The 23,579-nt window shown below is 43.5% G+C and overlaps 1 protein-coding gene across 1 annotated transcript in view; it reads right to left on the bottom strand.

Moving 5' to 3' along the window:
* Window positions 1-730: 730 nt before the first annotated feature.
* Window positions 731-23,579, bottom strand: part of antxr1c (ANTXR cell adhesion molecule 1c) — a 33,532-nt gene continuing 10,683 nt past the window's right edge. The window contains exons 2-18 of the mRNA XM_070926968.1: window positions 22,947-23,018; window positions 20,919-20,990; window positions 20,375-20,456; window positions 20,233-20,263; window positions 20,068-20,141; window positions 19,878-19,946; window positions 19,210-19,290; window positions 18,490-18,550; window positions 17,070-17,168; window positions 16,618-16,687; window positions 10,955-11,033; window positions 8,867-8,962; window positions 8,628-8,666; window positions 8,087-8,185; window positions 7,833-8,000; window positions 6,547-6,627; window positions 731-997 (exon numbers count right to left, since the gene is read on the bottom strand). Of these exons, the coding sequence (XP_070783069.1) occupies window positions 731-997; window positions 6,547-6,627; window positions 7,833-8,000; window positions 8,087-8,185; window positions 8,628-8,666; window positions 8,867-8,962; window positions 10,955-11,033; window positions 16,618-16,687; window positions 17,070-17,168; window positions 18,490-18,550; window positions 19,210-19,290; window positions 19,878-19,946; window positions 20,068-20,141; window positions 20,233-20,263; window positions 20,375-20,456; window positions 20,919-20,990; window positions 22,947-23,018 (1,540 nt within the window). The remainder of the gene's footprint in view (window positions 998-6,546; window positions 6,628-7,832; window positions 8,001-8,086; window positions 8,186-8,627; window positions 8,667-8,866; window positions 8,963-10,954; window positions 11,034-16,617; window positions 16,688-17,069; window positions 17,169-18,489; window positions 18,551-19,209; window positions 19,291-19,877; window positions 19,947-20,067; window positions 20,142-20,232; window positions 20,264-20,374; window positions 20,457-20,918; window positions 20,991-22,946; window positions 23,019-23,579) is intronic.

The raw sequence follows: 23,579 nt of genomic DNA, 5'->3' as shown, positions 1-23,579 counted from the left end.
ACGCCATTAACAACATGGCCAATTGAAATTGCTTTGAAATCTAATTTCCAAAAAAACTCTGATTCACCATCACAGCAATGGAGGAATAAGCCAATCCATTCTGTTAAAAGATTTTCACGTGCAACCTACTTTTCACCTTAACTCTTGACAGCAATGGCCTAACTCAGTAGTTGATAAAGACAACAGAGAAATTTCATCCATTGCAGTATTCTTCTGTGGGCTGTCCCTACATGCTTTGCTGTCCAGCAACAATCCTCCAACACAAATATCAATGTCAATATTATGTCAAATGTTTCCCCGGATCACCCCATTCACCCTCTGTATGGGACCGAATGTCAAGTCAAACTGCTTGTCAAAATGTTCTTGCTCATCAGCAAATACTCTGTACCCTGTAGAAATTGACCTTTTCCATTTTTTTTGAGGGGGTCCACTCTTCACTTTGCACATCAACATTGCTTGGTGGGTAGCACGTTTGGAAAGACTTAAACTGCCATCTTACAGTTTGACTGGACACTCTTTCCCACGCAAGAAGAGGAACACAGGACGACTGGGACTGGAAATACTGCTGATCTTTGGCTAATAGCAGGAGTATCTTTGGCAGCAGAGGACCACAACCTTCAAACTGAAAGAACTGGTCAACAGAGCGGTAAGTCTGTGATATCAAAGCAGATGCGTTGGGAGGAGGGGGTGGGGGTGGGGTGGGGGGGTAGGAAGGGTTTGTCTGTGTGATTCAGGGTCGAAGGCTGGGCGGGGGACGTGACGGCGGCGCGCAGGGAAGACCCGGGGGTGTGCGAGATGGTGGTGGCCCCGGGGGTACCTGGCCTGACGGGGGTGATCTGGCAGGAGGGCTGGTGTGGGTGGGAGAGGAGGAGTCGCTGTTGGTCACGGGGCGGTAGTCCGGCGGTGGGGGCGAGGGCGTGTGGATCGGGGTGCGAGGTGGGGCCTTGTTGGCTGCCGCTGACTCGTCTTTCACTCGTGTGAAGTTGATGCAGCGACCCTGCAGGGACAGAAAGAGACACGGAAGATGACAAAAAGCAGTTGAGGTGGAAAACTTGAACAGGCTAAAGTTGACTTATCAGACTGTAAAACAAATGAATTTGTTCCGGAAGAAATCACATTTCACTCCTGGGCTACTCGCTACTGTGTTAAATATTACAAGAACCACGAGCTTCACCCGGGTTCACAGAGGTCGCTGTTACCATAGTAACTCAACCCGCTCCATAGTTGCATGTGGCTGGCGGGGCCAGAGCGGGGTGAAGTAATGTTAATCTGCTAATAACCAGCATCGGTGATTGGAGGTTCTAGTGGGGAACAGGGAACAGGCTGTCGCTCACAAAGCTGTGTGGAATGAGTACAGCTCATTCCAGCTTAAAAAAAAAAACCTTACACACAAACCTGTGTTTTTTCATGTTTTTAACAAGATTTTTGTTTACTGAAATGTCTATGGAGAAAAAAAGCATGAATGAATACAGAGAAAACAGAACCACAAAGAAAAATATGATGATGAACCTATTTGAATTGAGGCAGTTCTCCAATATCCCACTCTCAACTTTTGCCCTCTCCTCCAGCCAACCGCTCTTGTCCTCTTCCATTTAGCCGAACATCTCCACATCTACCGCAGACTCCTCTCTCGCACTGTTGTTGAACTTTAACTTGCCACTTATTAGGGCAGAGCAACTGAAGGAGCTGGTGGAACGAGACGTTAGGTGGCCGAGGTGTGCTATACACATACATGTAGCCCCGTGGAGGCAACATTTGGCACAAAATCAAAACGGTCACAAAGGACAACAGGAGCAAAAACAAAGAAAAGTTGAATAAACAGAGTAAAAAAAGACAAGAATCTAGCAGCGACCACCAGTTTCTGGTCCCACTTATCCAGTCTGGCATTCCTAGACATCGATAAAAAAAGATTCTTCTCAAATTCTTTTAAACTGTTTTCTTGCCTCATGGAAATACACACAGATAGGAGATGTGAAGAGACGGCTTTCTTCAACATAACATGAATTCTTCTTTTTTTGTCTTTTTTGTCAGCTGTTAAAGATTACAGCTGGTCTGGGTGACCAGTTGAGTGTTGTGTTATTAATCTCTCTATATCTTTATTCTGGGACTCGACTCGAGCAGCTTTGCATGATTCACAGTTCACAAAAAGTCCTTATTTATCTTCTGCTGGCCCTTCATGCAGCCCCTCAGTTCCCCCTCTGTCTGAAACAAGCCGTTTTAGACAAACTGAACAACCTCCAAAAACTTGAAGAGTCGTCCTGAGCAGAGGACTGGGGGCGTGGCTGAGTGCAGTGACTGTGCAGTTGTGACATCAGAACGTTACCGAAGTCCTGACGGCTCATTTAAAGGAACAGTTTCTGAATGCTGTGGGCGTTTCTTGGTGGACTGAGCGTTTTGATACTTTCACAGTATTTATACAGCACCTAGACCTGTTTTATAATCAAACAAAGACATCGAGATCTCACTTTCTACAATATGGGACCTTTAAAGTGCTTAAAAGAATCTAACACGGCAGATGTTTAACATAAACATAACATAACAATAACAACGATACCATACATATTCCTAAAGAAAAGCGAGACATTTGGGAAATCCACTTATTCTTTTTACTTTTACTTTCTTGCCGAGAGTTAAGAGGAGACACTCCCATGTCTGCATAAATATGAAGCTAGCACCAGTAGCTGGCTAAGCACCGCTAAAGCTCCTTAATTAACAGTCATAGCTAGTTGTTGTTGTTAACTTAGACAATCAAACAAACAAGCTGTAACTTGATAATTGCTGAGCCTTAGAAGCGCTAAGCTAACCGGCTGCTGGCGGTGGCTACATTTTTAGTGTACAGATATGAGAGTAGCATCGATCTTCTCACCTATCTCTCGGCGAGACAGTGCATTCTTGTCGAATTTGTCCTTTAAGTATGTAAGGCCCCAAGTGTTGCCGTAAGCTTGTTGAAACAAGGTGTAAGGTGCCTTTCAGTGTGTGTAGACATGACTGAAGGTTTCAAACCAATCTGACACCAAGCGCGATGTTTCCTTTTATCCCAGCTTGGCTTCATGTACATCGTTCTGTTAGCGCCCAGCTGCGGTTTGAATCTATGAACATTTTCCTGGATTAAAGAAAGCCACACTCGCTCCGTCTTTCTCGCTGACCTCCTCCACCGTCTACAGTCTTACCAAGGTCATAAAATTGTCTAGGCCTGGCTAAATATGTGCGTTAGTGTGTGTGTGTGTGTGTGTGTGTGTGTGTGTGTGAGACATGGTCGGTCAGTTGGTGGAGACAGCCCTGGCAGTGGTCTGCCTTAGGTATTACCTCATGTCCTTTAGCCAGCTAAATGCTTCCCTGGGGAGGCTTGTGTTTATGTGAATGAGAGAGAGAGAGTGTGTGTTAAGTGTGTACCAGCTCTGCCTCACACTGTACACTCTGACGTCAGTGTAATGGATGTGGTTTGGTGACACACACTCTCATAATGGCTGACTCCTGTCTCAAACGTAGATAACTTCATCCTTGTGAGCTTAACTCTGGTCTATCACTGGTGAATTATGTGGCTGTGTATGTATACACACACGCACGCACGCATGCACACACACACACACACGCACACAGCCACTGCTCCACATCATACTGTAAAGAGTCTAAGAGGGGTTACAGGGTTCAGTCAAAGGAGAAAGGCAAAGTGTGTGTGTGTGTGTGTGTGTGTGGGGGTAGTCAGTACAGTGTATGAACACTACAGGAGAGATCAGGAGTTATTGGTGAGAACTGACTACATTACTGTAACTAAAGCGACAGATGGCTCATTTTTACTGCATGCTCACTAAACCGTAGTTACACTTGTCTGTGATAGTATATATATGTAATCTAACATGGAATATTCAGCGTATATTTAAAGTAAAACACCTTGTTTTCAGTTGATTTCACTGTCAATTCCAAGTCATTTTGTGCTTTTATGGCCGGAAGTAGACACGTTGAGACAAAGACAAAGGCAGCAGAGCAAACCCACAGGGGGTGTTTAGAACAAGCAAATGAGGAAAGGTTTAATGACCTGCAGAAATGTTCACAATTCATGGGAAAATCTCAAAGTTTTATTGTAATAAAACACCGGAGTGCACTTTCACTGTAAGAGCTCATTGAGTCCCATGTCTACACTGTGCGGGAGCATAGCCAGGCCGGTCTCAAGGGTGACATTTAGCTGTTGCTGTGGCAATCAGTGCGGCGATTAAAAACGCACCATGGCAACAGAATGACCAGCGAAGAATCCAGACCGATCTCGGCCAACTTGGCTTCGTGTGAGGGGTGAGTGTTGCTATTAATTTGAAGGTCTGCCAGCTTTGGAGTGTGAGACCAGTGCTCTTAAAGGTCTGTTATGGGTGGGACGGTGGCGGGAACTGTAACACCAAATAGCTTTTCAGGTAACACTTTAGCAAGAGGTGTCCAGCGCTTGTTTTCCACTCTTTTCTCTTTGAAATAAAACATTACACTACCTGGAAACGAGCCGGCCCGCTGGCCTCTGAGAAGTTTCTGCCGCTTCGTTACAAACCGCAAATGATTTGAGGAGGCGACATCATTTGAGTGGAAAGAGAGACATGATTTCTTCTAGAAAGTAAGCATTGCGTCATGCGGAGCTTACGTATGAAACCATCGCTGAAAGCTTCTCTGGGTTCCTCTTGACTGAGGAAACCAAATCCAAAACCTTTTTTTTTAATCTGCCAGTGTGCTTTGGTAAAGATGTAATCGTAAACTTTTTTTCTTTTGTCTCATTTGTCTCAGGGAAAGCTGAAAGCAGATCATGTCTCTGTACCTGTATGTGATGCCAAGAAAACACTCTTAAATGTGGAATTCTCGTTAAAAAAGATCATCGGAAATTTCTTCTAATAAAGCATGATTTTAACTAGCACTTGGGACTGGGCCTGATCAGCGGGCGGGTCGGCTGTGGAGAGTAGGGAGAATAGAAAACAACTGATAATAGAAGAACGGGTGGAGAACAGATTGGGAGGGGGCAGGAGAATGAGAGAAAAGGGAGAGAGTGAAGAGAAGTTGGCCAAGATTATAGTATTATTTGATTATGATGTCGCTGTAGAGTAAGAGTCTACAGCCATGCCAGCAGCTCTGTGCTAGCATTAAGCTAAACATGCTCGCAATGACAATGCTAACATGCTGATGTCTATCAGGTAAAATGTTTACCGTGTTCATCATATTTTAGTGTGTTAGCATGCTACTGCAACATTTGCTAATTAGCGCTAAAGACGGAGAACAATGGAGAACTTGGGAGTTTATAAGCCACTGACATACAAAGCGCTTGTTAAGACTAGTGAAGTTGGAAATGATAAAGAATCCCCAGAACACATTTAAACATTAACACTGACTTTGCCGAATGTGTCAGAGGGATTTAAAACATCCCTAGTGAGCATTCTGTACTCAGTGAACTCCACATTCAAACCAAACTCTATCCTTTTAATACAAAGGCACTGGGCATTAAAACTAAACCATGTGGCTGATCTGAGAATTTTTACCAGCCGCTCAGACACACGATCACATCAGAAAACACTCCTATCGAGCATCAAGGATGTGTCTGGGTGCGAGCTGCGGTTCTGCTCTCTATCCGTTTTATGGCGTCTAATGTGAAGCAGGTGTGAGAGCGAGGCTGGCTCAACGGTGTGGAGACGGGCCAACGGAGGTGTTAGCCAGCACAGAAACACCAGGAGTGAATGAGACGGAGAGAGACAGATGGAGGAAGGGAGGACAGGGTGAGTAATGGCCACAGATGACTGAAGCATTTTCAGGCTGTAGACACATTAGACAAGACTTTTAAAAGTGAGCCCGTTTGGAACATAATGTTGGGTTTCTCAACCTCTCTGTCCCTCTGAGATAAATATTCTCACCCAAGGATGGATTATCACACACTTGAAGATATATCTGAAAATAAATTTTCTGATATCTGATGCATCATAAATGACAAACCTTTAAATTTAGGACCTTCAGCGTGCATTAAAGCTGCTCTAAGTAAGAAATTGACTGTTAGCTAAACCCCTCCCCTAATCATAGCAATTGTCCAATCATAGCCTAGCAACTGTGACTAGGCACTGCAGGCCTTTCAAGCTTTGGATTTCTCCACATGTTGAATCGGTGTGGATGGAGCCGTAGTAAGAGCAATACTGTGAGAAATGGGTTAAACTGTGCGTTTGTCTGGCTAACTAGCTTAGCACCTACAGTAGCAACCTAACACAACTACTTTTAAGGCCAAGGAGCACTATTTTGTGGGGTTACAGGTTATGTAAAGGCACATTCACTGTGTGGAAGCTGGTCCTGGATGCTACTATAGCGTAGTGTGAGGGGTAACATTAGCAACTCAGCCCTGCAAAAACGGAAGGGTGAAAGAAAGGAGAGAGAAAGAAGAGTGTGATACAGCCGTGGGTCACCACAGGTATAAAACACTACAGGAGGGAAGAAGTGGAGGCAAAGAAATGTGGAACAGGGGAAGTGAATGCGAGTGGGCGTGGGTGAAAGCTTTTGATGAAATGAAATATTTCCATGGTGCCCCGCTGAGGTACTCACATTATCCCCGGGCTGGGGTCTCATCAGGGAGACCTGGTCGTACCCGCGACGAAACAGAGCCCAGATAGCGTCCAGTTTACCCTGAACAGTGACAGAGGAGAGGGGGAGGTTTAACAGCGGGCCACATCTGGACACCAAAACTCTTCCACACCGCAATCCATAACTTCATAAAATCCTATTAATACTGATTCTACTGTATCAGCGAACATTTGGTCTGTGGGCCTCGGCCGTGTGCCTCCGAAGCCGAGAGTCTGCAGGTTTTAATCCCAAACAAACACTGCAGCAGCTGATTCTACTGATTAGTTCCTTCCTCTCCGGTCGGAGCTGATTAGTCAGTATTTTGGTTCACGTCTGATTAACTGAAGACACGTGAACATTTGAATCCCTGATGAATCCACAAATAAAGCAGTTAGTGTTCCTTTTCACAAATACAACTGGAACTCATTTAACTTTTGTGTTGAGCCTAAATCTGGTATTAAATAGATAAAAGAGGAGAATTCTCCTTCCTTAAACAAGACGTGAGATGCCGCTGTCATGATGCATTTGATTGGACCAAAAAAGTGAGCCTCAATGGCGCGTTCTTGAAAGGAAAAAGTGCATGGGAACCGACTCCTAGCCTGTGTATAAATTCACCTTTTCCCTACCCTGACTGTGGTGTATGAACAGTGTAAAGTCACTGCAGTGGTGTTTGTAGGGCTGTGTCATAGGTAGCAGTGTCTGCAGAAAACAGTAAGTGCTGCTACTGTATGAAAGGCCAGTGCTGCCACACAGTGCTGTATTGCAGTGTACGTTTAAAGCACAAACAGCACTGACGCCAAGTCTAATAATGTCTCTCTGTCTGGAGATGTTATATTACTCTGCTTATGTGTGTACATTGATAGTTGGGGGGGATGTTGTGCTTATGCAACTAATTATACATAAACAGGGCCAGAACAGGCTTTATTCCTCCCTGCTGTCTTGTGAAAACTTTGCGACTCCACTCGTGGCGCTTTTCAAGTTTTAACTTCAGTTGAAGGAGTTCAGGCTTCTCTGTGGGTTGAGAAAATTCTGCCTCCCTCAGTTATTTGAAACTCACCGGGCAAGAGCCCAAAAACGCACGGCGGTCAATCTGTAAACAAGGCGGATTTCTGATTTTTCCTGAAAAGCTGACATTTGTTTACAAGACAGTATGAGGGTCATACGTCTGCGTTCTTCCGTAGCTGCTCTGTGTAAATAAGTCAACTAAATGCCCACATGTTAGTGGCCCCCTGTCTGTTGGACCTGAGGGAAACAGAGTTTGTGTTTACCCGGATGGGCGTGTACCACTTGCGGCTCTGAGGCGCCTTCTTGTTGTGCGCTTTCTTCGGTTTGGGCTCGAAGGGCTCGTACTCCTGCTCGGGCATTTTCACCACAGCGTTCTTCGGCTTCTCCAGCTTAGCCCCCTCCTCGGTTGAGCCCTTCCCTCCCCAACGCACCTGCAGACAGCGGACAGCGACATGAATACACAACAACAGAAGCAGTGTTTTTTTGTTGAGTTGTGGTATTTTTGTCATCTTGTCACCTCCATCCTCTTGATCCCTCCGATTCCTCTTCCTCCGTAATATGAGGCATCCACAGTGGGCCACTTCTTCTTGGGCAGACCGTCTTCATCATCTGACTCCTAAAACACAAATAATTACACAGAAACGGATGTTTTTCCTCTCTTGCATACTGTCTAACACACAGATTCAGAAGCTGTCAGCAAGAACTTTTAGATGCTGACTACAAGTGTCAGTGTCAGTACTACTTGCTGAGGTGAGATCTGTACGTAAACTGGAATTATCCATTACTATCCTTTTATAACCTTTGATGTGTGACATACTACCGATAATTATGAAAAGACAGAGATGTATTTATGAGCTGTCACACCTCTTCTTCCATACTGCAGGTTATTCTTGCAATATTGAAGTATGCAGACTCAAATCAATCAACATTATTCTTCTATGTATTGAGATTCTTTTCGTTCATTGTGACTAATCATGCAACATTATCAAGTATAAGTGTCAAACACACATTCGCCTTTGGTGGGTAAGCATGTGTGGTGTGTGCGTGTTTTGACTCACGGGCTCAGGAGGAGGTGGAGGAGGTGGCTCTTTGATCACCTGGGGAAGAATAAGAGAGACACCGTTTAGCTTTTCACAACCACATTAATCACATCAGCGCTAGATGTCTCATACTTTGGTGAAGTGCTTATTGACCCTTTTGGAGTTTGGACAAACCCCTTTGAAGCCCCGAATAATTGTAATTGTAAGTGTTGCTTTTTCAAATCGCCCACTTCCTGAATGCAGCTCAAGTTTCTTACCACAGTGCAGCAGAGAGGCCAGAACCACCACATGAAGAGCAGGGCCAGCAGGAGGAACAACACCAGCAGGGTGATCAGGAGAATGGTGCCATCGAACTGGAGAGCAGACGCGCACAGTTACTCTCACACGCACAGTACTACTTTACCAAGTACTCACTTCCTCCACCCACATTTACCCGGATGGACAGAGACCTACACTGCTGTCCCCTAAGCAGAGGGAAGACAAGAAAGTGTAAAAGTAGTAGTAGTAGTAGTAGTAGAAGTAACAATCATTTTAGGAGGAGAATTAGCAATAGCAGCAGAAGTAGTGGTAGCAGTAGTAGGAGTAGATCCAGTAATAATACTGGTAGCAATAGTAGCGACAGAGCGATAAGTATAATCATACGTGTAGTGGTATGATGGATTTTTAAGGAAGCTAAGAGAAGCCTTTAGGCTGACTTTCTTTCTGTCCTCAGATCTGTCACTGCAAATATTCATGTGTTTGTTTTTCTCGATGACAGTGGTTCGTGTAAGTTGTGTGATCCCCCCAGCGAATCCATCAGCCAGGCAGGCGTCCATGGGCTAGACATGGTTCCCATTACAGACCACAGATGAGGATCACATGTGGACAGACTTTCCCCTATCTATCATGTTGCAAAGACGGGAGGGGGGTGGGGGGGTTATCTGAACTCGGCAGTGCTGTCCGTCATCGCTGGAACCAAATCGCTGTTGTCCCCAGTCGGCAGGTTTTCTATAACAGCTGACAGGCCAAATCTGTGAAGTGAAGGTTTAGCAAACAAAGACCACATCTGCGCCCCGTCACTCGTGCTCATATGATGTGTGTGTTTTCCCATGCTATATGGACATATTTTGTGGACCGACTACAAAGGCTGTTCAAAGTGGCACATTGGGAGGATTTGAGGAGGGGGTCGCAGGGGTTTGTTGGGTTTGTGGCGTTGGTTTTCAATCCTTGATTTATCCACAGACTTCAGCTTGCATGTTGTTTATTGCACCAGGCCTGCCCATCTCCAGTTAGCAACTTGTCGTGCCTCCTTAAGCCGTGTGTGACTTCAGCCTATATGGTTTAGTTTAGTGGCGAGAAGCAGCTAATTGCAGTGGTGTGTCTAATTGAGCTCCGTATATCATAAACCACAACACAGCCCTTTGAATTCAGTATTGTCATGGATATGATGTCACATGGACTGAGGGAGAACAGCTTCAAAGAGCACATTTCTTTTTGGCTGGGTGGGAGTCTGCTGTGGCTCCGCTCCATATGTTCCAACATGCCTGTTTTATTTGGTTAAATTGCTTTAAATTATCTTAAATTTCATCGAGTTTCATCTTGGGTTTTTCTTTAGGGAATGAAGCTCCACCCTGCTTCACACTGACACAGTCATACACAGTCACACACCTGGGAGCTGCAAGAGTAACCAAGTATCGCCATTGAGCGGCTCCGACTGAGGGCTAAATGCACTTAGAGGATGCTTCTCTTTCACTTTCATGGCCAAAATGTTGGGATTGAACCGGCAGCCTTGCGGTCACGAACCTGCTTCTCTAACCTTTTGTCTCTTGCCTCCCTGTGGGGGCTCAGAAGGTTGGTTTTTTGGGGTGGATCGCTACTACAAACCCCTGTGGTTTGGCTCCCAGAAAAAAAGGGGGGAAAATAACAAAATTGAAAAAGGGAAGATGAAAGAGATAAAGGGGGTAAGGAAACTCACTGCAGAGAAAAAAACAACAGACTTCTAGGAAAAGAGGCTGGATAGGACAGAAGAAGTAGGAGAAAGAAGGGTGGAAACTACATGCAATACAAGACGAAAGGGAAAACCTATTTTATTATATTACAAAACACATCTATACTTCTATTTCTTAAGTTGTTAAAATATTAACTCCAAATTAAACCAGTATACATCACCAGTTTGGAGGAAACAACACTGGTGTAGACAATAATACTACTCAAAGATCCATTTTAATTCCGTTTTACAGGATGTTTTTTTGCATTATTGCACTTAAATGCATCTCAAAGAGGAACTGTAGAGAAAAGAAACTTTTATCTGAATGATGAATAGTCTGCAGTGCTAATGCAGGTTACATGCGTGAACCTTTACTTACACACTCTGTGGTGGTGATGTGCACGTTGCTGCTGATGAAGGACAGCCCATCGTTCATGCTCACTTGGAGATAAATCACCCTGAAACACAACGACACACACACACACACACACACACACACACACACACACACACACACACAGGACAAGTAAGTTCTGTATCCTCATGCTGGTATGTAACATTACGGTCCACAACCAGCATGTTTGCAGCCGTTTATTTAGTCTGAAGCATTTCCTCCTTAAGCTCAAGTTTGTTTGACCAGAATGATGTCATTTGAACTTAGCACCAAAATAACATCACCAAACTGCCTGCAAGCTGTGAGGGGGGGGGTTCGTTTGGAACCAACAGGAAACAACCGCAAAACACAGGGGAGTATGAGCTGGAGGAGATTTTCAACCTAAGAACAAAGTGACGTCTCGACTGACCACATTCAGCTGTTTCTCCTACGGTTACAGAAACTGGGATCCGATTAGCCGACGTCTCGAACCTGGCAGGAGAACACGCTGCCAAAACTACGTCCAATAAATGAGCTGCGTGGTGAGTCGAGTGACTTTTGTTTACGAGCCCCGTTTTTACATGCAACTGAGCAATTGTGAACGCAAATGAAGCGAATACAAAAGTTTTCCAGTGTGGTTAAAAACCCGGAGGAAAAAACAAACAAACTGGTAGGTGTGATCGTGTGACCCACTGAGCCACACAGCAGGCGCGGAGGCCAAGGTGGGATAGACCAACTTGAAGAGATGGAAACAGAAAGAAAACGCGATCTGCTGGCTGAGATTTAGTTTTTATGGCTCTGGGCAAGTTGTGTATTTTTCCAAGACGTGACACCATGCTTGCACTCTCAGGAATGAGAACAATCTCTGCCACCCGTCCTCTTTAAATACGGTCTATGATCTCTACTTAGAGCTACAAAATAATTTCCTCCATGGAATGTAAAGTACAGCAAAGTAAAACTCCTTTCCTCCCTTCTCTCTTTGTCAAAACATGCTTCTGCCCATCCTCCAGTTCCAAACCTCATCCATGTCAGACCTCCTCCCAGGATCTCCTAGCCTCCTAAGAGTTTTGGAACTGCACAAGTCTTTCTTGATGGTCTGAATCCCTTCCTCCTCCGAGTGGGGAAAAACAATTCTGGGAATGTCATGTGACCTCCAGTGGCCTCTTTGGAGCCTGCTCTCGTTCAGATCTTCAAAACATGTGGATGAAAGGCCCCTTCCCCCTCCCACCCACCAGTTCTTATTTGGTAGAGGACCAGGTGGACGTGAATGAGGTCTGGCAGATGGAAAGCAGGCCATTTGACCGATAAACCTGTCTTTACTCTGACTCAGAGAGCTGTTTGTCTGGTTTTAAAATAAAGGAAGGTGGAGGGAGAGAGCCTGTGTTAGTGCGCAAAGTTCATGATCAACAGCATATGTACCTTGCTGACAACAAACAGATGGGCACTAAGGGACTGAAACATCAAAACAGTCTTCAGGCCAAAGAAGGGGCTGTTTGGGTTCATGTTTTTGATGTGACCAGCTACACACAGCCCACATGACGCTACTCAGCCAATCAAATCTGTGCATTCCAGGCGATAAACATTGCAACTCTGAATACAGACAGACGTGAGAGGTGAGTGACAGATGAGAAGACGAGTGAACGATACGGGGAGAGAGACTGTTGAGTCAAGATGTGAAAGAGTTAACAAAGAAAAAAGGGAAACTCAAGCTGCTGCTACACTTTATGTTGTTTTTCTAAAATTAAACACTTTATTTTAAGATGGCCAATTTTTCAAAAGCCATTTTATTTATTTTCTCTATTTAATTTTTAAATGCAGCCCTTCTTTTACTTAATGAGAGAAGAACATTATACATATCTACAGTATTATATATCTGTATAGTTCAATGTTAAGTGACAATAAATATTGTCAAAATGTTTTTGAATTGTACTTTCTTTATTTGATCTGACAGTCAGTTGTTGATCACATGCAGACGTTGATACAACTACTAGGCTACTTCAATATATACCACACTAAATCACAACGCAAGTTTGACATTATGATGTTCTGGACCTTTGCTTGAGGAAATGTTCTCTAACTGGACCTCTTCGAATTTTAGTTGAATACCCCTGACCTACAGCATTTGTTGGGGACTATTTTCTGTGGTGGACTGATACAGATTTGGTTCTCTAGTGAGTACGTATGGCAGGTGAATGTGGGATTGATTCAAAGTTAACTACAGTGCCCATGTTCTTTGTAATGAAAGAACATGTTTCATTTGTTTTTTGGCAACAATGGAGCTCTATGACAATAAGCTATTTCAGGCTTTGGCTAGATAGACAGATAGACATAGAATATAGACACAACGAGGCTGTAAAGGCGGACAAGTAAGTAGATGAGTTTGTGTGTTCGGCATGAAGACGTCAACCACCCACCACTTATTTCCGGGTTTAAAGAGTCATTCTTGCAGCACTCGATTAGTAGGAGCAACTCATTGTGGGTAATGAGAAAAATATTGCCAGCCTTTATAATTGAATCTTTTACTGGCTATTTCTGTCAGAAGAAAGCCCAGAATCCCAGATCATGCCAGAAACTTACTGCAATGGCCTGTGCAGTCAATGGGACAGCTGACAAATATGATACTGAAAAACTGTACAGGAGAGGTGTGATGCTACTGAGTCAACCAGACACCCTGTTGACTTCATTTCTCACAGAATTCAGGGTGTTCTAAAACCAATAATCTCGTCTGGGTGCAGCTCATGAAAGAGGCCACTGACCTTGATTATTTTGGTTTTTATTGCTGATTAAAAAAAGAGACGGGGTGATACTAAGAGGGAAAAAAACTGGTAAGAAGAGAAGAAAGAGCCGGAGAAAAGTGACCAGAGCGACTTTGAGGATGTGGAGGAAATAAAGTAGTGGAGGAGGAAATGTTGGTTGTAGAGTACCGTGTCTGACAGCTGTTAAGCAAAGAAATAAAACAGACAGGCGGTCCAAGCATGAACACACACACACACTCAAATGGGACATAGCAGACATGACACTAGAGTTTGTCTGCCACTCATGGTGTTGTGGGTCACCCTGCCTTAAAAACAAATCTACATTAAAACACTGTCGGTAGCGTGACATAGCATAGAGTGTGTCATGCTACCTTTAATTTTAATTTTCTACTTCCTTTTATAACTGGCCAAACATAGACGACATGATGTCACGTCAGTTTCATGATATGAACAGCTGACGAATCAACTTGATTAGTTTGGGTATTAATGGAGCAGTTTAAACACTCTCTGAAGGTTTTTTTCCACCCGGCCGAGACTCACGCTGCATACAAACACATGGCCACACACTTGAAAGACCAGGCTAGCTGCTACACAGCTTTGATCAGCCAAAACTGGACAAGGGGACTGTTGAAAGAGAGTGGAAGACTGACAGGAGATGAAAGAGGGGGCGACAGAGACAAATAAAAGACAGATACAGAGAGAAAAGTGAACAGACGGGCAGACAGAGATGGTGGTGGAAAACAACCGGCAAGCCACAGTGACATCGAAAGCAAAGGCAGAGGTGGAGAGAAAGGGGAAGGGGGGAGGGGGAAAAAAGATAAGTGTGGGACTGGAGAGTTGGGAGGTTAAGTGTTTGGGGTTGACGGGATGGAAAGTTTAAGAGAACTAAGGCACGAGCTGAAAAAATACACAAAGGCAGAGCTGAACCGGCTTAATGGGACGTGTAAGGGAGGCAAAGGCACACAATGTACCCTCCGTTTTACGACCATACTGCCAAGGTATCGATTAAAGCTTCAGAGTCCGAGTCGTCAGTCCAGGATGTTTAAATCTTTCCCCACTGCAGTTAAAATCTAATTCTCCCTATCTCCACGCCACTGCCAGAGTAAATATTAGCTGAACACTGGATTTATAACTTCTATGGGAGAATAAAACGAAGGAATTTGTATCATAATTAAAGAGGAAAGTTATTACCAACACAAATACCATTAAAGGTCAAGACAGTGAGTGAAAAGAGTCTAATATTGGCTGACAGTCCTCCCCTCTTTGTGTCTTTAACCACCATCCATCAAGCCTTGTCTTCTGTGTCCTGATGTACTTTTCTCCCCATAAAGACGTAGGTTAGAGAGGTTTGTGGACTGTTGATGTTGGAACACGGCCGGGCTCTAAAAAGAGAATATGGCCAGCTGATACAGAGCGACTCTGGCCTGTGGCTGGGGTTACACCAGAAAATGGTGTGACTGTCGTGCGGTGAATGTTTGAGTAAAACAACCTCAGCGGTCTTAGTTTTCACGTCCTGCCGCCTCCCTCTTTTCCCTCAGTGAGCCAGAGAACATTGAAGTGATTGAAACGTATTATATTTTTAATGCATACGACAAGGGGCCTGATTCTGAAATAACAAATACAATCCACTATAATCAGATCTTCTCCCACTTATCTCAGTCTGAAGCGACAACTGAGGTCAAGATGTGTGTTTTCTCGCAGGCAAAATGGACTGCATTGGGTTTTGATCAGATTGGAAATTATCATACATTGTCAACAATATTTTCATTGGAATCAGGCTCTCAAATGCACAAGGATTCTCCAGAATCATACAAGGAAAGGGTCAAAAGTACAGGTACTTAGGCACAGAACATGGTACATCTGGACATTGTGTTGTGAAAGCCTTTAAAGCTGCTTTAGTTGATTTTTTTAAGCCACTTAAGGGCACCGTAACAAGCTCTAAATACAACATTGACATGTTATCACCTTATTAAGTAGTTATGGCGAACATGTTAGCAAGCCTATGTGCACACTGAGCAGATCTGGGTCAACATTAGCATTCATTTGGAGCTGTGTTTCAGGCCACCGGACAAATGTAAGTCCAGTATTCACTCTGCTTTCAGCTCTGTTTTGGTTTCCACCAACCTCTGAGGGAAATATCTGGCTCTCTAGCTGCTAAATGCTCCACTATGTCCCTAACTGTGCTGGGCAGGTGGCACACAGCGTGTCTTTAGACCATTTTAGCAGATATGACTGATGTGAGACTGAACCAAAACAGTACTAAAAGTTGGGGGCTGTAAAACCAAAACAATGAGCTGAAAGACACTAAAACGCTCCGTAAAGCTGAGGCGAACTGCAGAGCTTGCTGATGATCCTTTGTGGGTTTGTCACTACGAGCTACTCCTTTCACATTAAACATTTGATCCATTGTTAATATAAAAAAAAATGGAGACAATAAATGAAGAGCTCCTTTTTTGTCATCAGAATTCAAAACCAATCAATAATAAGTCACAGGCTGAGTCACTTTAGATTAGTCAGTTTCTAGTCTTGACTTACTAGCGTGTATGTAGGTCAAAAACCAATTGTCTCCAGTTGTTTTCACTGCTCTGCTCTAATTCAGGACAGAAGCAGGACCAATGCATGAAGGGTTTACCACTGAATGTGCTGGCACGGCTACAGAGCCCCATATATTTTGCTAAGCTGTACTGGGATCTAGAGAAGAGGAATGTGGCCACGGATGGGGATCGTAAAAAAAAAGGTTCTAATGTATGGCAGGCTTCTTATGGTCTGTGCCTATACACACGTGCATGCGTACATGTGTTTGAGGCAAAGAAGGTGATCTGAGACGATATAAGAGCCTCCCCTTGAGGCTGCTGAAAGAGGGTCTCTGAGAACACATGAAATCATTAAGTCATAAAAAAAAGAGGCACTTACTTGCCAACTTCATCGATGACAGGAGCCGGACACAGTAAGAATGTGTTTTCTACACCGGCCGGCTTTTCATCTAGGAGGCAATGACAACATCTTGATAAATGTACGTTCCTTCAAAGTAGACTCAGTCTGAACTATTTACCTGTGCATTTCTGCAAACTATGGACACAGAAGACAAATACTATACTGATATTTCTGGACCGATGTTATAAAAAGTTGATCTTTTTCATTCATTTGAATTTGATCATTTCCCTGCCATAAAATTAGATGTATGATGAGATAATCTTTATAGGATTCATACTTCCAGTAGTTATTCTGTACTGGCAACACTTTCCAAGGGCGAATACACAGGTTCATACGCAGACAGAAAGACTGAAAATGACCCACACAAAACTGATATAAAGTTGGGTTTACGCCAAGAGACGGAAACAGAAGCAAAGTGTAGCTGTACTCACTGACTGTAATGGTGTCGTTGATTTTGAAGCTGCAGAGCACCTGGTTGATGTTCCTGGCATGGAGGAAACCGTTTCCTCTCACCACCACTTGGAAAGACTCTGGTTTACACACACACACACATTGGCATTTATACATTTTAGACTCCCTTCGCCAAGCAAAACGACATTTTATACTGTATGTATTCTGCATGAGGCTCATTTTCACTCATCTTCATGTTCAAACACAGCCTGGTCAGAAGGGCAGCATTTAAAACTCTGATGACTTCCCCCATTAATCCAGTTTTATTTGTCCGTGTGAGGACAATAACATTTGAACCGTGTCACCAAAAGAAAACTGTACCAACACATCTGGAAATATGAGCCTCAGTCTGCAAGCCTAAAAACTATAATGCAGTTCATGTGAACACATGATGTATCAGCTATATGTATATATATACACATACTGTATCCCGTTTTCCTTATATATTTTGTGTCATCTAAGTTATTGTCACTGTTATATAAACATGTATAACATACTGTACAACATAATTCACAAAAAACGACCAAGAGACACAAAGGTACAGACCGTCCACCATGCTGAGCGAGTTACAGTTACAGAAAGGTTGTCAAAACTTTGTCCACTGAACGGGCAAACTAGTTAGTCATGTGACCTTCACTTATGAGCCCTAATTGGCTGGTAATTGGTCAGAGGGAATCTGAATAAACAAAATACAACAAAGTCAGCTTTTCCACCCCACAACTGAGCCTCGAGGCTTATGAGTGATTCATAAGTGCTGTATATTAACTTAAGTAGTTGCAATGTTGCCGGAAAATACTCATCTATAAATGTATGAAGATGAGACTGAACCTGCAGGACTGAACTGCGCACTCTCTGCAGCATCAGCCCAGACTGTTCAGTTTTATGTGAAATACTTTTCCTCTTGAAGGGTGAAAGTAATTCACTGCTTAATAAAAGACAAAAGCAGATGTGAGAGGCAGTGAAGTCCCTCTGCTTTTGCCAAAAGAGTTTAATCAACCCCTGCTTTTATCTGTTCATTTGTGCCTTTTAATGTCCATTTAATGTTGCTTTAACTGTCATAATCTTTCTCTTGGCAGGACACGAAAGGATGTTGTCTACTTTACATTTCAGCTGCAGCCAATCTCACCACTGTCACTCTCTCACGGTCAATCCTTTTAATAAGAGCCTATAATATCATTCCCACTGTGGTACCCTGTCCCAGTAGACTTCCTGTAAGTGACCTGGATGCCCATATATGGTGGTTTCTCAGTCTGGGATTGCCATTACTGAAGTGAGAGAAGGGGAGACGGGGCACCCAGTAATGAAATTAACACAGTTGAAGAAATGATGGGAGGCTGGCACCGGTGTGGATGACTCAGTTTGTGTGTGTGTGTGAGTGAGTGTGTGTTTTAAGGTCCCCACCTCCTGCGCACACACTGGAGGGCTCAGCTGCCAAAATCTCAATGCAGGACTTCTTGATGATCTGCAGGGGAAACGAGGAGAAAAGACAGCGACCATTTTTTTCTACACTGCTACTGATGCTGGCAGGTTTGTGTGTTTAGAAATGTCTAGAAATGCGAAGCCTACTTTTGTCTATATCTGTCTAAGAATTCTGAGCAGGGAATCTGCCGTGCAAGGATTATATGACAGAAAAAAGATTAACCACTTCACTGTAACAAACAGACTAACGGGGGAAACTGATGAAAATATCAGCTTCTCTCATGAGAAACACAAGTTGAAGTGGGTTTACCCTGCCTGTACTCTACTCTCTAAATATGTGAATGTGTTCCCTGAGGCTATTGTACACAAAGACTTACAGTTCTGCCTGGTGCGCCTGAAAAAATAGTGTGCAGAGTCTGTTTGAGTTGAATCTTCCACTAAAACTGGGCTATATATCAGTGTGGTGACTGGATTGAGAGGCTGATGAGGAACAAGGCTGGAAGTAACTTCTTAAATATACTCCTGTAACAGTAATTGAGTGAGTTTTCTGTGTATTTATACTTTGAGTGTTTTCTGCTCTGACCCCCAAGGGAGTAATAAAAGGTGATTGTATGAACCCAGGATAGACAAATACATGAATGTGGGCGTCTACGCGCCCCCTGCTAGTGAGTTTCATCCCAGCACAGAGAAGAGTTTATTTACCGAATCAATGACTCCCCGGAGGGCATGGAAGCCGCCCAACACAGGAAACACATGCTCGATGGTATCTGCAATGGTGGCCAGCTACAGGGGGAGAGAGGTAGAGACAGAGGTGTGGATTAAGTAACTAAATTAAGTAAGAATTAATTCACAGAACGATTAAGGTTGACCAGCCCTCATGAGAGAGCAAACCCTTAGGTCTCAAATATTAACACACATTAAATACAGGATCCGGAATCCTCCTTGTCGTTGTGTTGAAGCTAATTGTTGAGTATTATGCAAGTCTCAGACATTTCTCCAGTCCGGCCTTGTGTGTTGGCATCCACAGCGGCCTTAGAGGAAGCTCGGGGGTTAAAAATCACTGGGATTAGCTTTCAGGAAATTTTAAATTATGGGCTAACCAAATTGCACAGGGGCCACCGAACACGCACTATGTAACACGGAGGTAACAGCATTTTGAATTTGGTTTTCCACAGCTCTGGATTCCTGAGCACATGTGGTATACAGTACATGCATAGTAAACTGTAACCGGCCTGTAGATTTTAAAGATAATTACAATGAAGCTTAGGGACTTATTTTTTTACTTCAAACCAGATGTATAACATCTGTGGAATATACGTGTTAACCGGCCAAACGCAGCACACATTTATTGCGCTGACATGGGGTGTTACCTGTGTCTCATTGAAGTCTTTGACGCCAACGCAGTACACAATAGCTCCGAGAGACCTGGCTCTCTCTGCCTGTTGGAAGAAAGAGGGAATAAATCCGTTACTTCCACAAAACTGGCACTCACGCAATGAGAGCGTTCCTGCCTCTAGATGAGCCCTGTTGCAAGAGCTATGACTGCAGCAGAGTTGCTACCTCTTGCTGTGCAGTGATGAGCTGATGTTCCTGCAGCTCTCCGTCTGTCAGCGCGATAATCACGCTGGCCGTGCCTGGAAGAAACACGCAGACGAGCTATATATAACCTCAAATAAAATCAGAACTTGAATTGGTTTTCCTGCGAGTGAGTTATCTGATGCTTACCAAAGTTCTCCTGGTGGATCTGCTCGTTTGCCTTCAAATGGAGAGACATTTTCACGGTCAGATTGTCAGGAAGTACCAAAGGTTTCACATTTAAATTGGGCCTTTGACTGTCACATAACAGAGCACTATGACAAAGGCTTACCCTCTGCAATCCGAGGTGCATGAATGTGTCTCCGCCGGGAATCTCTTTTTTCAGAGCGTTCAGCCCCTTTCTGATGTCCACTCTGCAGAGAAGAAAGAATTCTTGTGTTTTTTCTCCCTATTCTCTTAACAATTAGCAGTATTTCTTTTTCCAAACGTTTGCACCTGATTCTGTTCATTTCATTCACTGGAGCTCAAATGCAAACTGGAGACATCTGTAGTGGTAAATAGTGGGTTTCGCCTCTCATGCACAAAACTCTCTCACACAAAATAACACAGGGTTTTATGCAGCAACAGTTACACAGTGACACGGGCCAATGTTCAGCTTCATGTCAGCTCAGAGAGCATCTGCTTTCACTCTGGTGTAATAGTTTGAGTTTACTTTATGGCTGATTCGTTTCTCTTGTGTAAGAGCATTCCATGCTAGAATAACATTTATTTATAAGACAAATTCAGCTCAGGGTTAGTTAGGGTCGGTGGCATTAAAAGCTTGTGTGAATTCATGACATCAATCAACAGACTGCATCAACCATAACTTGGTCTACCTGTTTTCCGTCAGCTTCATGATGGTGGACGCTCTGGAGGAGAATGTTATGAAGGACATCCTCAGCATGGGACTGGAACAGAAAACAGAATCAATCATCACGCTTGTCATTCAGCAGCCCACACTGCTGGCCAGGTTTGGTTCGAAGAGCGTGCGGCACTAAAATCCCCACAGATGAACCAATTACTGGTGACACATGCCAAAAAAACTGACGGTAACCGCCAAAGGCAAAATTCAACAGCATTTGGCAGCTGGTTTGTGATTTCCCACCTTGCACAACATTTAGCAACAACAGACATTTCCACACCATCTGAGATTAATCAGCAACATTGTGTCAATACTTAGTTAAAGCAATGCATCGAAAGCAACACATTGTTTTCCTCAGAAACATAAAATAACCCATCATGTGCTTTACTTTCATGCCAGAATTATAACGAACAAACAATGAATATCTCATTGTGGACAAACTCCTTCACTTCCTTTGAGGTCACTCCAACAGGCTGAATGCATGAATTGCTTCTTGAATGCAGCCCAGCGCACTAAGACACCGAATGACACCATGCATGGATTTGTGCCGGTGTGCAGGATCTGAACCCCTCTGTGCGTGACAATGACTTAAATGTTAGTATTCAAACTACGTCACTGAATCCTCAGATGTGGAAAAGTGTGTTACTTTTGTTTATTGATGAGCAAAATTTGATTTGGAGAGGCATTATATGCACGTAAACACACACACACATGCACAGCGATCTGAAGTAAAGAAAAATGTGTGGCATTGTTTGTGAGAGAAAGTTGAGTTCATGCAGATTTGCGCCGTTTCAAGCGTTTGTTTAAGACAGAAACTTCGAGGAGGGCTGCTCGCTTGTGGCAGAGCTCCAGGTGTTGTTGTGGTTCTCAAGCAGCACGGACAAAACAAAACCACCCACGAGCGGAAGGTCATTTGTTGAAATATCGCATTTTACACCGCATTCTCACTGCTCTAGAGCTGCACTGCATTAAGACATAGTTCATAGTTTCGCCACGAGAGGATGCAAAGACTTCAGTCACATCTACAGCACCTTCATTTGCTTTTCTAGTTACAGAATAAATGCAGGAAGGCACTCTAAATGACTGCCACTGGTCTGACATCATGTAAAAGGGATGAATAAAAGCGATCATGTGCACATCATAGGTAATATTGAGTGTTATGGCCGTTAGCTTAGAGTGAAACTTATTGTCAGATTCCAAAGCCTTTTGTTTTTAACTGTGTGACACTGGGTACATACTGGCAGATGTTTCATTAAAACATGTTAATTGCTAACGGTTGGTTTGCATCAATCATGCATCATGCATTAATCACATAATCACCTTTATGACATGTATGAGTTTTCTATCATATAAAGAGGCTACACTTGATGAATACACTTTATAGTCTGCTTGTTCAATTTGTCAATTAGGGGCAACCATGCTGCTGGGGATTTTATTGATGAGTACTGCAAGATCCCATTACTTTTTATCATTTCAAGCCCTGTATAATATTCCTATAATGTTCATACAATGGCTATATGGCTGTGTTTTTTTGTCAGCCTTGTCCACTGAAGACCTCAGTCATTCTTTCCTCTGCGTCTAAAGAGGCTGTAAAACCCAGGCGGCTCACGTAGAGCAGCCTGTAGTCACTACTGGTGACCCCGCTGACACCACACATCAGCTCAGCTACTGCAGAGACGGCGTGAAACATCAGGCGGGATGCTGAGTGGTTTAGCATATGGCCAGTTGTAGCTGTAGGGGCAGATTTTATTTTACTTCACCGGGGTGACTGCTGTGTAAAGCGTGTGTTTCTCTTTAGTGATCTACATCTCGGGGCTCCAGGAAGTACGGAGGCAACAAGGCCGTTTAGTGTCTGGAGACTTACAGTCCGCTTGTGAAACCTTTCCATAGCGTTCAAATGTTACAGTATACAGTCCACCTATGTGGACCTATATATTTGATGGTTTAGTTGTGTTAACAACACAATGTATGTTAACATACCTGTTTATGAAGTGTCTCTTACCTTTTGAATTTCTCAGCTAAATTCTCCACAAAGTAGTAGATTTCCTCCCAGTGATTCTTCACACTGCCAGACCTAACGAGGACAAGGAACAACCATTAAATCAAACAGCGATCATGTGTAAGAAATGAATCTTCAATGTGATTACAGATACACCAACATCCCTGAAACTACTTGAATCAAATCGTGAGATGTGTACCAATAAAAGCTCCGCACAGTAACTCGCAGGGACTCACCGGTGTTATCAAGCGTGGCTGGATGATAGCACACAGCTCGAATGACGGTTGTAAAATGTAATTTCTGTACACATCTACGAGTTACAGATGATTAGTTTGGCAAGAAATGCCAGACCTTAAGCTATCTATCAGACACACACTAACCTCCATATGGCAGAGCAGTCAAGCAAGAGAAATTCAGCTTTGTTAGCCAAGAAACGACAGGGGGTAAAAGCATTAGCTCCACAACATGAAGAACAAGCTGTATGTATTCTGGGCAACTTTAACTTGTTACAGTAACTTTACTATCTGTCACACTTATTTGTATGTGTTTATTTCATAGAAGGAATATTGCTTTTATTCCATAGTTGCTATCAATAGCCACCATGTTATTTAGCTGTTTACCTAGCAACATATAGAT

The sequence above is a fragment of the Enoplosus armatus genome, chromosome 20, assembly GCF_043641665.1.
Source record: "Enoplosus armatus isolate fEnoArm2 chromosome 20, fEnoArm2.hap1, whole genome shotgun sequence".
NCBI lineage: Eukaryota > Metazoa > Chordata > Actinopteri > Centrarchiformes > Enoplosidae > Enoplosus > Enoplosus armatus.
This window is presented reverse-complemented; position numbering and strand designations above follow the sequence as displayed.